The sequence below is a fragment of the Delphinapterus leucas genome, chromosome 21 (genome assembly GCF_059928025.1).
Source record: "Delphinapterus leucas isolate spDelLeu-1000000601 "Yukka" chromosome 21, BTC_Dleu_Yukka2, whole genome shotgun sequence".
Classification (NCBI taxonomy): Eukaryota; Metazoa; Chordata; class Mammalia; order Artiodactyla; family Monodontidae; genus Delphinapterus; species Delphinapterus leucas.
The window spans coordinates 32287699-32301745 of NC_143149.1; the positions used below are offsets into that span (position 1 = coordinate 32287699).

General features: G+C 58.9%; 1 protein-coding gene across 5 annotated transcripts in view; it reads right to left on the bottom strand.

Annotated features, from left to right (window-relative positions):
• Nucleotides 1–54: 54 nt before the first annotated feature.
• ANK1 (ankyrin 1) overlaps nt 55–14047 on the bottom strand; it is a 97303-nt gene continuing 83310 nt past the window's right edge. For 2 of the 5 annotated variants that reach the window (XM_089903786.1, XM_089903787.1), the window contains exons 40-42: nt 9806–9889; nt 8725–8865; nt 55–2432 (exon numbers count right to left, since the gene is read on the bottom strand). In XM_089903786.1, the coding sequence (XP_089759912.1) occupies nt 2406–2432; nt 8725–8865; nt 9806–9889 (252 nt within the window). In that variant the 3' untranslated portion in view covers nt 55–2405. Of the gene's footprint in view, nt 2433–8196; nt 8495–8724; nt 8866–9805; nt 9890–10475; nt 14004–14047 lie in introns of those variants that run through there. The other 3 variants (XM_022571306.2, XM_089903789.1, XM_089903788.1) reach the window with 3 other exon arrangements.

Sequence of the window (14047 nt, forward strand, 5' to 3'; positions counted from 1 at the left end):
CCCCCTCTCCACACTCCCCAAAGATGCGCCGGGAAGGAGAGATGGAGGCCTGTGCCATGAGTCGAGTTCTTTATTAATTTTGACATTTGTTCAGCTGGTGTAGGGAGAATGGTCTATACATCAGAGTGGAGTGGGGTGTGCGGTGGGAAGTCCCTCCCAAGAACAGAGCGTGTGGGAGTCAAGAAAAGAATCATTTTCATAACAATTTAAAAAATCAAGGTGATTCCAAAACTTCTAAACAGCGTCTAAGGTGCAGACTGCAGCATTCTCTAGGCATTGTGTGGCGACCCCAAACCTCTCCCCTACAGCTCCTACTAGCAGCGAACGCAGCATGCCGCCGAGGCCCGCGGGCCGGCGGGCCAAGCAGCCAAGCCAGACAGAGCGACGAGCCAAAGCGCAACCGGGGCCGGGGCCGCGGCTCTACAGGAGCTACTGGGTCGGCGGCGGCAGATCGCGGCGGGAGGCGGCCCTGCGCCGGTCTTCCTCGGCCTTCACTGAGTCCGGCCGGCCGCGGCGGGGCGGAGGGACCGGCCGGCGGGGATGCTCTGCGCGCGGCCCCCGCGGGGGTTGGGTCTGGAGCTCGCGGGCCAACGCGCGCGCTCAAGCTCCCACTCCACGCCCGCCCCTCGGGGAGCCCGGCCAGCCCCGCCTGGACCCACCAGAACACTTGTGCGCCGGGGCCAGCCGGGGCCTCGGGGGTTGGGGGGCTCTGACATCGAGGGAGCTTCTGTGCTACTTGGAAGGTTCGGATGTGTTCTGAGGACATCTCGGCAGAGAGGCAGGGAGGAAGGTGACCGGACATCCACACACAGTGGCCCTCGGGCGGGCGAGAAGAGCCTGCAGTCTCTCTCCTGGCCCGGAGGGTGCCGCGCGGGGCAGGCGCGTTGTGCTGATTCGGGCCTCCCTCTGCCGGGGGCTCTGGTGTAACTTAAGGCTCTTCCCCGATGGCACCGAGGCGAGCAACAGCCAGCCGCCGTCTCCGTCCTGCCCTGACGGGGCCCTGGCCCAGGAAGGTCTCCTTCCAGGCTGGGGCCTCCTGGTGGTCAGCCGTTTCTCCCCCTGCGCTGCCTCTCCAGGGGGTTCAGGGTGGGGTGTTGGTCAGATGGGGGCACTGAGGCTGCCCAGCCCAGGCCCCGCATCCCGCGGCTGCCTGGACTTACAGCACCAAGTTCGCTCTGGGAGACCTCGGGGCGGCGGCTGACCTGAGAACGGGCAGGTGCATTCCCTAGGCCTCCTCCCTTCCTTCCTCTTTCACTGAGAGACAGGCTGCACTCCTCCCGCAGCCTGGAGAAGTCCTCAGGAGCTGAGCTGTTAGTGCTTTGTACGTACTGCTAAAGTGTTCCTATTGGTTTGCATAGTATTTATTGTTTTTCATATACACAAGGCTGATTACTGTACAGTTGACACTTTGAACACGGACTATGATATAAGTGCTTGAAGATATAGAAAACCTCTTCTCTATTGAACATGCTGGTGCGATCCCGGGACAGCCGCCGGCCTTCCCCCAGCTGAGGGTGAAGACCCTTTCGGATGGGCACTGGCTCCCTTGGAGCCCTACAGCTAAGCCTGGGGGTCCTCGCCTCAGAGTCTTAAGTCCCTAACACGAGGAACCCCGAATGCACTCTGAAGGTAATGATTTTCCATTGCAAGATGATTAATACTGAAACTGGCAGAGAGAGAGAGAGAGAGAGAGAGAGAGAGAGAGAGAGCGACAACATAAAAAATTTCCAGTTTATCCCCAGGAGAGTCTATACAACTTCGGATGTCACAGTAAAATCTGTGTGTATACTGAGCAGAGGGGAGAGGGGTGTGTGTGTGTGTATGTGTGTGTGTGTGTGTATGCGTGTGTGTGTCCTGATGCCATGTAGAGCGTTCTGGAAGGTTCGGTCCACGGGGCAGCGGCAGGGCTGGTCACACGTGGAGCGTGGAGGTGTGGGGAAGGCTGGTGGAGGAGGGTAAGGGATTAAGGTGTGGAACTGATTTCATGTCTAGTTTTCTTTTTTTTTTTTTTCCTTTCCAGGAAGCTCACATGGATTTCTTACAGATGAGGTTGAAAAAAAAGTACCCTGTAACAAGTCGAAATTGAAATGATTTAAAAAATTATCTCATCCCAGCCACAAAAGAGCCCTTGTTTGCTGTTGCGTTCCATGCTCTCCTGCGCTTGTTTTACGTCCCCCTCTCTCTCTCCCCCCTCTTGCTGCTTCCGTTCAGACTCCAGAAAGAGATCCACCGTCGCCAGAGGCAGGATAGAGGACTGTAGGTCATGCGTCTACAGTCGGTCGTTCATGCGAACAGGTGACTAAAGGACGTCCCTTACAGAGGTCATGCCGTAAGCCTCCAGGGACGTGTGCGCGGCTTCCAGGGCCTCGGTCCAGCTCTCGGGTGCGTGGCAGAGTGTGTGGAGTTCAAGGGTTGGGTGTCGAGGTGTGATCCTGAGGGACACACAGAGAGGAGTCGCTTAGAATTTAGAGGCGCAACTCCCAGCCAAAACCCACGATGCACAGTTTTGTGCTGGCGGCTCAGGCAGGGGTGAGTCAGGAAAAGCAGCCTCCCTAAGCCAGGCAGGAGCTGAAAGGGACTGAGCTTGGCCCGGACCTTCCTGAAACACCAGCCATCCTTATCACACTGCCCGACGCAGAGGCTGCCACTAGCTCCGTGCCCATCGATGAGCTCCCCGGGAGACCCTCCTGTGGGGTACTCTGTGCCCGTGCAGTCACCTGGGGAGACGTCCCCGTGTACCCAGCACTTAGGAGAGGGGCCATGTGCTGGAGCCCAGCAAGGGCCAGGCTAGGCGGTGGCAGCACCCTGGCTTGTTCGGTTTGGTTCAGCCAACATGCATTGATGTCTCCTGTGTGCCAGCCTGGGGACCCGGGGATGGAGCAGACATGGCCTCGGGAACTCACGGCCTCAAGGGACCTTAGCGCCTCTTCGGCTCTGGTCCACAGCCCTTACTGTCGGGGCCTCGGGCTCCTCTCCCCGTGCCCTTTGGATGGACAACCTCTATTGGGGCAAAGAGATCTTTGAAAACCAGATGGCTTCTCCCCAGGGGACTACGTATGTTAGGCTGGAAGACAGCAATTTTGCCAGAGTGAAGTTCAACTCTGCAGCCTGGGAATCACAGCGACACGGGGCTCCTGCCACCCCGTGGGGCCTGCTCTTCCAGCCTGGGGGAGATGGGGGGACAACCCCATCTCCAAGCCCAGCCACCCAGGGTTCTGTCTGCAGGGACTTAACATTAAGAGGAGCTGACAATCTCCTGGGTGGGGTGGGAAGTCACTTGAGGCACAGCTGTGTCCCCGGACAGGGAGCTCGTCGTGGGTGCTACAAGTGCCAGGGCTGGGGAGGAGGCTGGAGGTGATCAAGGGGAACTCAACCCTGAGTGGTTCCCCAGGGATGGAGGGTGGGGCTAAGCTCCTCCCCAGAGCAAAAGGCCAGGCCTTCTACTGCCAGTGGCTTGAGCGAGCGGTTGCCCGGGAGGGGACTGTCCCATCACTGCCAGCCAAGCCCCTCCTCCAAGTCCAAAGCCCGCACGCCCGCCTTTGTCCTCGGCTCCCCCGTCAAGGACACCATCCAGTCTCTACTCGGCTGAGGTTCTGCCCACCACCCTTCAGACCTCTCCTCCACAAGGCCTTCCTGAAGACTTCAGCCTCCCCTTCTCTGTCCTCTCCTGCTGCTGCCTTGCGTGCAGAGTAACCTCAGAGTGCAGTTAAGAGTATGAACTCTGAAGCCGGTCTGCCGGCGTTCATATCCTGTCTCTGCCAAGTTCCTGCTGTGTGGCCTCGGTCAAGTTACTTACACTCTCTGGGCCTCAGTTTCCTCTGCCGTGAGACGAGGGCAGGAGCAGGACGTACCTCGTTTGACTGTTGTGATGCTGGAGCGCTAACGACCTAGGAAGTGCTCAGGATACTGAGCGGTACTGGATGCCGCTGTGCTTGGGCTCCAGAAATGCCCTGTCCTGTCTGTCCTCTCTCTTGTCTGCTTACTTCCCTGGCTAGAGTATAAACACTCTGAGGGCAAGAGCAAAGCCCTTACCCTTCCTACCAGTCCCACAGCGCCTACCCCAGCGCTAAGCACGCCACATAGGAGATGTTATGAAAGCTTGAGCCTGGGGAAGACAGGCTACCATCTCCCTCCCACTCTTCTGCCCGGACACAGAGCAGAGGAGAAAGTTCAAGGCTGAGAGATCATTCTAGCGTAACCGTTCTTCCCATCTCTGGGTGAGCTGAGGCTCCAGGAGGAGCAGGGACGGGCCCGGCGGGAGCACCCGGGCAGCAGCAGGGGTGGGAATACAGTGCGTCTCTATTAGTCTCTAATAGAGCCGCAATCTCCAGCTGCGTCCAGTACCCTGCCACCGCCCTGGGTGCCCCCGGACACGGTCTCACCCTATAAACGCTTAGAAAATAGCCTCCTGCCACTTCTAGTGGCTGTGCCGGTTGGGCTTTTTTCCTCGTGTCATCTCTCTGTGCTGTGCCACCTGCCCCCTCCCCCACCAGCGTCTGCGGCTCTCGCCTCTCTCCTCTCTCCTGCAGCCCCAGACTCTGATACACCTGCCGGGGCTGGCGAGTGAGGGTGGACTGTCAGTTAAAAGAGCAAAGTAAAACACGACCCCTGGCCTCCTTGCCCCTCCTATTGAGATCACTAATAGACGAATTTTCAAATTTACTAGCATACTCTATTTAGTCAGAGCCAACACAGGTCTTGCAACCACAGTGCCTAAATGGAAAGTGTCTCTTAAAAAGGGAAACAAAACAACAACAACAGCCGTCTCATGGGTGGTGCCACCCAGCGCCCGGCCAGGTGTCTCTAGCCCAAGGACACAGGCTGCCTGCTCTCTGCTGTCCTCTGGCAGCGCTGACACCCTGGTTCTTGGACCCATGTACTTGGGCACAGAGAAAAACCCACCAGCTGCTACTGTCTGCTGCACCCCGTCAGGCTTGACTCTGCAGCTGTTTTCTAACTGCTTAAGTGCAACCGGAAAGCACCCCTCACGCGCACGCCGGGCCTCCTGCAAAACCCTTCCCGAGGTTGGGCGTGATAGCAGGGGAATCAGAACAGGCGCCTAGGATTGGGGTGTTCGGCCCTTTGGGGCGTTCCACGGCTTTGAACACTGTCACCATCACTCATCTCTGCTCACCCTTTAGGTGTAAATTCTACAACTGTGCCACGGCACCTCTGGGAGGTTTGGGAAGGAAAACCGGAATTGGTCCTAGTAACCCACTCTTCAATCGGCATCAAAATCACTTGAGCTTACGGCCAAATCCTGAGTTCCAGAACTGTCATGCAGTAGGTGTGGGTCAGGGGCCAGGAGTCTGCATTCTAACCAGACTCTCGGGTGACTGTGATGCGGATGGCACTTTGAGAATTGGTGGATTAGGACTTGACAATTCAGAAAGCCCTCTCACGAAGAGAAACCCATCATCGATCGCCGAAGGGAATATCGGCGTTACTGCCATTTCACAGCTGGGGCGCCTGAGGCTTGGGAGAGGTCAGCTGACCCGCCCCGGGTCACGCTACAAGGAAGACCTGCAACTGGTTGAGCGCCAGAACACACCGTTCTCCTTACCCCTCTCAGCCATCCTCACAGTTACCCAGGTTATTTTTAAGCCTTTTTACACCAGTGTGACGCACAGAGGGACTAATTTCATCCTCCCTCGAGGAGAGGGAAGCTTAGGGAGTGAAACAACATGTAAGGTAACCTGGGAACTGGAGGAGCCAGGCCTGGACCCTGGGCCCCAACCCACTTTCACTCTCTCTGAAACAGTCAATTCCCCTTGTTCGCAGGAGGCATGTTCTCTCAAGTCGCCAGGAGCCCTGAATTAGCCAATACTGGGACCACTGCTCCCGAGGAAAGTAAGTGCAGGGTTCCTGCCAGCCTCTGGTCACAACGGTTTTGTCAACCAATGAACACACAACCTTGTGTGTCTCTCTTTAAAGACAACGTATTTCATGTACAGTTGGCCCTTGAATGATGTGGGTTTGAATTGCACGGGTCCCCTTATACATTGTTTTTTTCCAATAAATACAGTATCTGCATTTTCAGTTTACAGATCTTTACATGAACTAAGTGTGGGGACAAGTTTGTATTGGATTACAGATCACAACACATAGAAATAAAAGAACTAGAGTTTGAGCCCAGGATTCTATCCAAGCTGCTTCAGCTTCCCGCCCTGGGGGTGAGTCATTCATCAATTCCTTTACTTTTGAGGCAGAGAGAGCAGTGCTGGGATTTTCAACTGCCTGGGGGTTAGCGCCCCTAACCCCCGAGTTGTTCAAGGGTCAACTGTATACTGTTGCTTTATTAACACTGAACTCACGTCCGACAGAGCTATAACTTGTGCCTGAACGAAGCTCCTCTAAACACGACTTCCCACGCACGGCCCATCACGGCCCTGCCGCTCTTAGGAACACTAGACAGCAGGGCCATTTCAAACAGCAAAATCACCAACAAACAGCATAAAAATGCAAAAAAAAACCCCGCGACACTGAATAGACCGCAAAAAGGGCAATTGTTCAGAGTGTGAACTGAAACGGGGACAGAGAGAAGGCCTCCTTGTTTGACCTCAGCTGGGAACAGGCACGCAGGGCATTCAGTGCTTCACCACTGTGCGCGCGTCCCTGAAAGGCCACGGGAGGGAGGTGCTGGGAGTGCTGCGTTTGGGGTTGCAATAAACTGTAGCTAGTAGGCGAATTTGCAAGTTTGCAGTCATTTGGAATCCATCAATGCTGGGGGCCGTGCATGCTTGCGAGTGGCAGGCAGTGCGTCTGGAGGACCAGAGAGCCCTCGGCGGTCTTTGTCTTGTTCAGAGGGTAGAGCACGGCAGGCTGTCCCCTGGGCTGTCCCTCCCGAACGCTGGCTTCCGCACCACGGTCCCCACTGCACGCTCCCCTGGCCTCTTCTTGGCAGAGGCCCCGGCCCTGTGCTACAGCCTGGCTGCTCTGCTCCGCGTCCCCTAACACCCACGCCCGGTGGTCTGGAGCCACATCCCCTGGGGTGGGGGTTCAGCCACTTTGCAGATCACCTACAGAAACATTTTTTGAAAACTGTCTGGGTTCCTCCCTTCCCCTCGCCTGGCTTCTGGGCTGCCTCTCTCCTGTTCAGGAACATCAGCAAAACCTGAGCCAAACAGAAGCTGGAATTTAAAGCTTCAGTCTCTGCCCTAAGGAAAATAAGGCCCAAGAGTGTACTTTCCCTTCCACTCTCTGGTTTTTCGAATTACTTGCACCTTTGGACTATTTCCAGGACTGATCACAGCTGATGTCCTAAACCAGCAGCCCGGCGGACCCCTGGCAGTGCGGGGGTTAACACTGTGACCTCCTTAAGCTGCTGAGAAGTCAGGTCTAATTTTATCCTATAACTGGATAGGCCAGACCTTTTTCTTTTGCCCAAGTGCTGAGGGAAGCCCGGAGTCAGCACTTCTGGGGGCTCGGGAGGCAGTGGCCCTGCTTTTTGCCGAATGCGGAAGGGGAGGCTGCTGGCCACGGGCCCAGAGCCAGGCCCTGGGGGTGTAGGTGACAATAACCCGGTGCGAGCGGGAGCTGGGGCCACGTGCTTCCTGCTTCCGGCCGACTCCCACCCCGACGCGCCCGGTACTGAGCTGGCCCGAGCTGGGCACAGCGAAGGGCCTCGGGGCAGCTCAGTACAGGACCCCTCAGGGAGGACGGAGGTCCGAGCTGGCCCCAAAGCCCCCAGCGCTGCTCAGCCCGCTGAAGAGCCTTCGCCACGTCTTCTCGGCCTCCCTCCCTCCCTCACTGCACATCACGCCCCTGCCCCCCAGCCATCAGTGCTCCCACAGCCTCCTGTTAACTTTGCCTCTTCCTAGAAAGCAAGGGCGCGCATGCTTCAGGAAATACCAAGGAGGATGGGAGCCTTGGGTTCAAGGTTCAAGGCACAGCTGGGGTCCAGGCCTCTCCCTGTCCAGCTCTTCCTGGCCACGTGCACTGAAACAGCACAGCCTAGCAGACCCCACTGCACCCTCCAGGGCCCCGCCCCTCCTCCTCCAGGCCCCCTTGCTGGGCTTCCAGGATAACGTTCCTACTGAGATGTACCGAGTGCTTCGCACCCACGGAAGCACTTTTTCAAGTCTGTATTTTTGCGCTTGCCGAGGAACAGGTCAGCACGTGCTGCTGTTTCCTCTCGGAGGCAGTGGAGCGCAGAGGCACCGTTAGCAGGTGGGAGTCTGTGCTTGGAGCCCACAGCGGCGCCTGGTCCTCCTGCGTCATGCTGGGCAGCGGGGAGGGGCTGGGAGGGGAGGGAGTTCCAGGAGGAGGAGGGTAGGGGTGCGCAAGTCCGCAGCCTCTCGGCGGGGCGTCGCGGGGGACCAGGCCATGCAGAGAAGATGGAGAACGACGGCATTACCTCCAAAGAGGCCATTCCACTGGGAGGGGCTCGAGATCACTGTTTCCCCCTTTTGAGGCTGGCCCGCTTCACTATCTGAGCCCCCTTCCTGCCCTCTATCAGGTCCGGCTGCAGGCTACTGTACCCTCTCAGCTCCACCTGGAGACAGCATTGCAGACACAAGGCAGGACAGATCACACACAGAGATGGCAAGAGAACACAGGCGCCCTATGGAGGTGGGGGGAACAGTGCCACCAGGGGCAGGAGGCTCGAGGGGGAGCAGAGAGGTGAGAGGTGAGCCCCAAGGGGGCTGGCGCAGAGGGCAGCAGGAGTCATGGGCCGGCCCCTCGGAAGAGCGAGGGCCTGGGGGGCTGCAGCTCGGGCAGTACCTTGGCGTGAGTCATAAAGTAATCAACATCGGCCTCCATCTCACTAGGGTCCTCCAGGGGCCCCCCAGAAATCACCTCCTCGGGCTCCGGGGTGCCATCGGCTCCGGATGGATCGACGTGGAGAACGACTTTGCGAGTGATCTGCAGAAGAGAGGGAGGGCAGAAGGGGCTGGGGAAGCCGGCCAGACAGCTTGAAAAGAGCAGGTCCCGGAGTGAGCTGGGGGTTAGAAGCAGCCTTTGTCCCCAGGTGCCCTTCCCTGAGCGGTCAAGATCGCGGACGGCCTCTCACCCCCCATCGGGTGGGGAATTCGCACTGGGCAGCCTCAGAGGGGCTGGAATTTGCGGGGGGTTCTTACTGAGGCTCATGGATGATCGGGGTCTCACCACCGCCCCCCTGACTTCTATCTCTAGCCCAGGGCGGTCCATCCTGCCTCCTCGTGTGCTGGAAGTTTACGCCCTCCGTCTTCCCCTTAGGACTGGGAGCCCCCCGAAGGGCAGGGCGTTCCTGTCCCTGGGATCCACCTGTTCCCTATTCACGCATCCAGATATTCCAACGACAGTCTGCTCTGCACCTACCGTGTGCAAGCAGTGGGAGGTGAGAACACACACAAGCATGAAGCTCCCCGTGCAGGAGGGAAGACGGGGTCCTGCTCTGACCTAGCATGAGCCCCGGAGCAACACAGGTCTGCCTCCTGCCCACACCTAGCACCGTGCCCAGCACCTGTTAGGCAGAATCACGTCTCCTGGTGTACACCTACTGCCAACCCCATGCATTCCCACGTCCTTTGATCTCAGGAGCCCACAGGGGCCCCCGTACTGCGGTCACCCAGCTGTTTTCAGGGCCAGGCACCACAGGACTAGGTTTGGGGTGTTCCACGGGGCCCGGTCATTCTGGAACCCAGTCGGAGGAGCTGAATTCAGGCTGAATCAGGCAAAGTGGCTGTAAGGAATGTCACGTCTGGACTGTGACAGGTGCTTACCCCTCTGCTAGGGCAGCAGCAAGAAGCGGGGGTGAGTCCACCGCCTCTGTAAGCTTCTAGCCCGCCTGCCTCTGCCCAGCTCAGAGGGACTCTGCACCCACCTTCTTGGTGACGACGTTGCCCTGCTCATCCGTGAAATGCTCCTCTGTCACCTGCTCCCCTGGAATATTCTGAAGCTCATTCCCCTGGAATTAGAGAAAGGGAGAAAACTCGAGATTGATAAGTGGGAATTTGGGAATAAGGACAGAGGATGAAGAAATAAAGTAGCGCCAGCAGTAGCCACAGTCCCACAAGTCCCCATCCTGGCAGGAAACTGCAACTCGGCCGCCAAACCAGGCTCTGCATGAGGGGCACCCCGGGGGGTCCTGGGCCCGAGGACAGGAGGGAGCCCTGGGCTCCCAGGAACACCGCCACGGCAGCGGGGGTGGGCAAAACAGGGGTGATTATGCGGGATTTACGGAGACGGAGGGAGGCCTCCGATTTCTACTCCAACGGCACTTGACAGGAAAGAACCCCCTGCCCCAGACGCCTTTGCCCAGAGGGTGACTTGCTGCCTCACTGGGCTGGCTGGGGACAGAAGCAGGAGGGGGCCGGCTTCCTAAGTCCCAGAGCCGAGCTTCCTCTGCCGTGTCGGGGAGTCGGGGGTGGGCCGGGCAGGGAGTGCCGCCCAGCTCCGGCCCCGCACGTTCCACCCGAGGCCTGCCCGGCCTCTTCCAGCAGGCGTCCTCACCAGCGTCCCGCACATCCCGGCGCTGCCCCCGCCTGGGTTACCTTCAGGAGGACCCGGCGCCGGACCACCCTGGTGGAGATGGTCTCCTCGTCGTCGCTCAGGCCCTCGCTCTCCCCCAGCTCCTTGTCCAACTCCTGGTGGATGTGCTTCAGCACAAAGCACAGGGAGCCCCGGACGATGTGCATCACGTTCTGGCAGCTGACCAGAAAGAAGCCCAGCAGCACCAGGGTGACCAGCAGCTGGGTGATGAAGGTCCACATCGTCACCTCCTCACCAGTCTGGCCCTCCAGGGCCTGCGCAGCCAGGGGGCCACCAGGCGGGGGGCCAGCCTCTCATTCTCCTCTCGGACTCTGGAGGCCCCCTGGGACACCCTCCATTTTCTCCCCGCGAGGGAGGCTGCAGGGCCCCTAGTGGAACTGCCGCCAGAGTGCCCTCCTGCCGAGAGCCCAGCTCTGCCCTCGGCCCGGGTGACGTCAGGCTCTAGTAATTTTAGCTCCCAAGCCAGCTGCCGGGCTGTCCGGCAGGGCTAGAAGGAAGCAGGCAGGTGTGCATGTCCTGGGCGCTGGAGGCGCGTGTTAAAGTCACCGTGTGCGACACCAGCCCTGAGAGCCGGTGGCCCTGTGACAGCTAGAGGCAGCTCTGCCCAGGAAAACTGTCCCATTCGGACTTGGGAAAATAAGATGTCTCCAGAACGTGGCTACTTGTGTGTGTCCCTGGGCTGCTACTGCCATGATCAGAATGATGTCACCCCGCTCGCTCATGGGATGGGGCCGGCTAACACCCTGGAGGGTGCAGGGTTTGTTTCAAAAATAGCCCCTGGTGAGTGATTTGCTCAGGCCCAGCTCTGGGAATGCAGGCGTCCAGGGAGGGGCCTGGGAGCCCGTGCAACTCCATCAGCCCCTCCGGCCTCGGTCCCCGCTTATGCGGCACAGCAACCCCAAATGCAAGCGTGTCACTGGTGTGTCTATTTAAGGCCTGTCCTTAAAGGCTCTTCCCAGGCTGGGCTGTCAACACCAGGGCAGGAACCATGCACATTAAACTCAGCTTTGCAGAGCTGACTCCCTAATGCAGCCCAGCAGCTGCGGCTGAAAGGAATTCCCCTCTTGGGATCAGGCCGCTCCTCTCTGGCCTGCAGCCGGCGTGGCAGAAAGAACCAGGAACTGGACCTGGCACACTGACCCTGCGGCTTCCCGCTGAGGGGCTCAGGGAAGCGGGGCGCCTTCTCTGGGCCTCGGTTTCCCCAGCGGTCAAACAGGGGCGGGTTCAGGAGCTCTCCTCCCGTTCTGAGAGTGCCGGGGGGTCGCACGGTTTGTGAGCCCACCGCTAGGGGTGGTGACAGCAAACACCCCACGCAGCCCGCTGCCCAGGAGGGGCTCTGTGTGCGTTTCACACACTAACGGTTACGCCTGCAGCACCCCCCATCGCGTCTCTGATTTTCCCATCTCACACAAAGGAAACGGAGGCAAAGAGAGGTTGATAACTTGCTACGTGAAAGAGTAATGAAACGAGGGTCAGAATTCCAGCTCCGACCCCGGCACAATCCTGCCTCATCTCCACAAGAGAGCACCTGGGACACAGAAGCCACACGTGCAAGGGGGCACGAGAGCCCTGGGTCTAAGCCCAGCCTAGGAGTTCAAGGTCAGATGCTGCCCACTGGGGCCGCAGAGAGGGACTGGCTGCCTTGCAGGTTCAGGCCCCCAGTTATACCCCACTCCCCGACCCCGTGTTTTTTGAGACTCACTGGAAATACTAGCAAACAGGTGCTCTGCAAGCCGTCACCTTAAACAGGGCTCATTATCATCCCCTGGAGCCCTGGCGGATTATTAGGAAACAGCTCACCTACCCTCCCATCCGCCCTAGACAGGGAGGTGCTGGCTCACTGGGACTGGGGGTCAGGAGGTCCCAGACTCTCCTGGGCCTGACGCCGGCCTCCTGGGCCTCAGTTTCCCCATCGGTAAATGAGGCAGTTGGGCCAAATGACCTAGAGGGTTTCTCTCGCGGGCCCCTGGGGTGGTCCTGCTTCCTCTCCAGGCCTCCCCTCACCAAAGCCAACCGCAGAGACGCTCCTTCCCCAGGACTCCGGGCGGGGGGCGGGGGCACAGACCCGGAGTGGGGCCATCTGTGCTATGGGACAAGCGCTCACTACCGGGAGAGGCAGCAGAAGCTCCCGTGGAACAGCCCCTCGGCCAAGAACGCACGGGGTGGCCTGGGGTTAAAAAATGGGTGCAGCCGCTCAGCCGTCGGTAGTGCGGACTCGGCAGGGACGCCTTCTAAATACCACCCTGTTTAATTCCTGGCTGCACTTGGCAGCCAGCAGCCCAGGTCATCGTGGAGCCCGCCTGGTCCTGGGGTCCTCAGAGGTGCCTTCGAGGCTCGGGCTTGGACAGGAGCGAGGGGAGCGGAGGGCAGTGGAGGGGAGAGAGGGTGAGGAACCGATGCTGACCGAAGAGAAGACGCCAGGGAGGGCGGAGCACATTGTTACGTACGCGGTAAAGCCACACGTGCACAGAGCAGCGACGCGAACTTTATAAAAACGCACTAATTAAAAATACACGTTCGTAAGATGTCTGGGATTAACGTCAAGATAACGTGGGAGGACCCCTCGGGGGTGGGGGTGGGGCGATGAAACCAGGGGGCCGCCAGCAGGCAGTGGCAGCGCCTGGGCACTGGGTGCGCGCAAAGGTGACAGACTGTTCTGTCTGGTTTGGTATCTATTTGCAATCTTTCATAATAAAACTGTTTCCAAAACCACATTAAAATGATGTCTATGGGAATAGGGAGTGAAGATAAAAGCAAATAAATAAAGTAAATAAGTAGGGAGGACTGAAGGGAGGCCAGGAGGGCAGAGGGTGCAGGCAGCTGGAGCCTGTGCTGGGATCGCGCCCTCGGTCCCAGCCTGTTCCACCCAGGGAGCCCACCCGCATGGGCAAGGAGTCCCCAGTGAACCCTGGCGACAATCCTTTCTCTACCTCGTTTACACAGGGGAACCCGGGGCGGGACAGTGGCTGGTCCTCGTCCCTACAGACACGGTGGGACCCGAGTTAGCCTGGCCTCCAGGTCTCTGGTGCTAAGCCCTTCTTCCTAAACCACGGCGGAAAAAGAAAGCAAACAAAACTACGGCTTTGGGGCTTCCCTGGTGGTGCAGTGGTTGAGAGTCCGCCTGCCGATGCAGGGGATGCGGGTTCGTGCCCCAGTCCGGGAAGATCCCACATGCCGCAGAGCGGCTGGGCCCGTGAGCCATGGCCGCTGAGCCTGCGTGTCCGGAGCCTGTGTTCCACAATGGAAGAGGCCACAACAGTGAGAGGCCCACGTACCGCAGAAAAAAAACCGAAAAACAAAAAACTACGGCTTTGGCAACGGCCCTGCAAAGCCAACCTCTGACCCTGGGCACCTGGAGGGCAGTGGAGGGGAGTTGCCTGGAAGTCTCATCAAGGTGAGCCTCTCCCCTCCCTCTCAGGGATCAAGGAGGCAGACACGTGCAAAGAGAAAAAGATAAGCCACTGCCACAATTTTTAAAGCCGGAAAACACGCCCGGCTAGGGGCCTGAGCAAGTGAGCAGCTGCCCCAGGCCTGGCCCTCTGGCTGGAGAATCAGTGGCGGCTCCCCGCGGGCT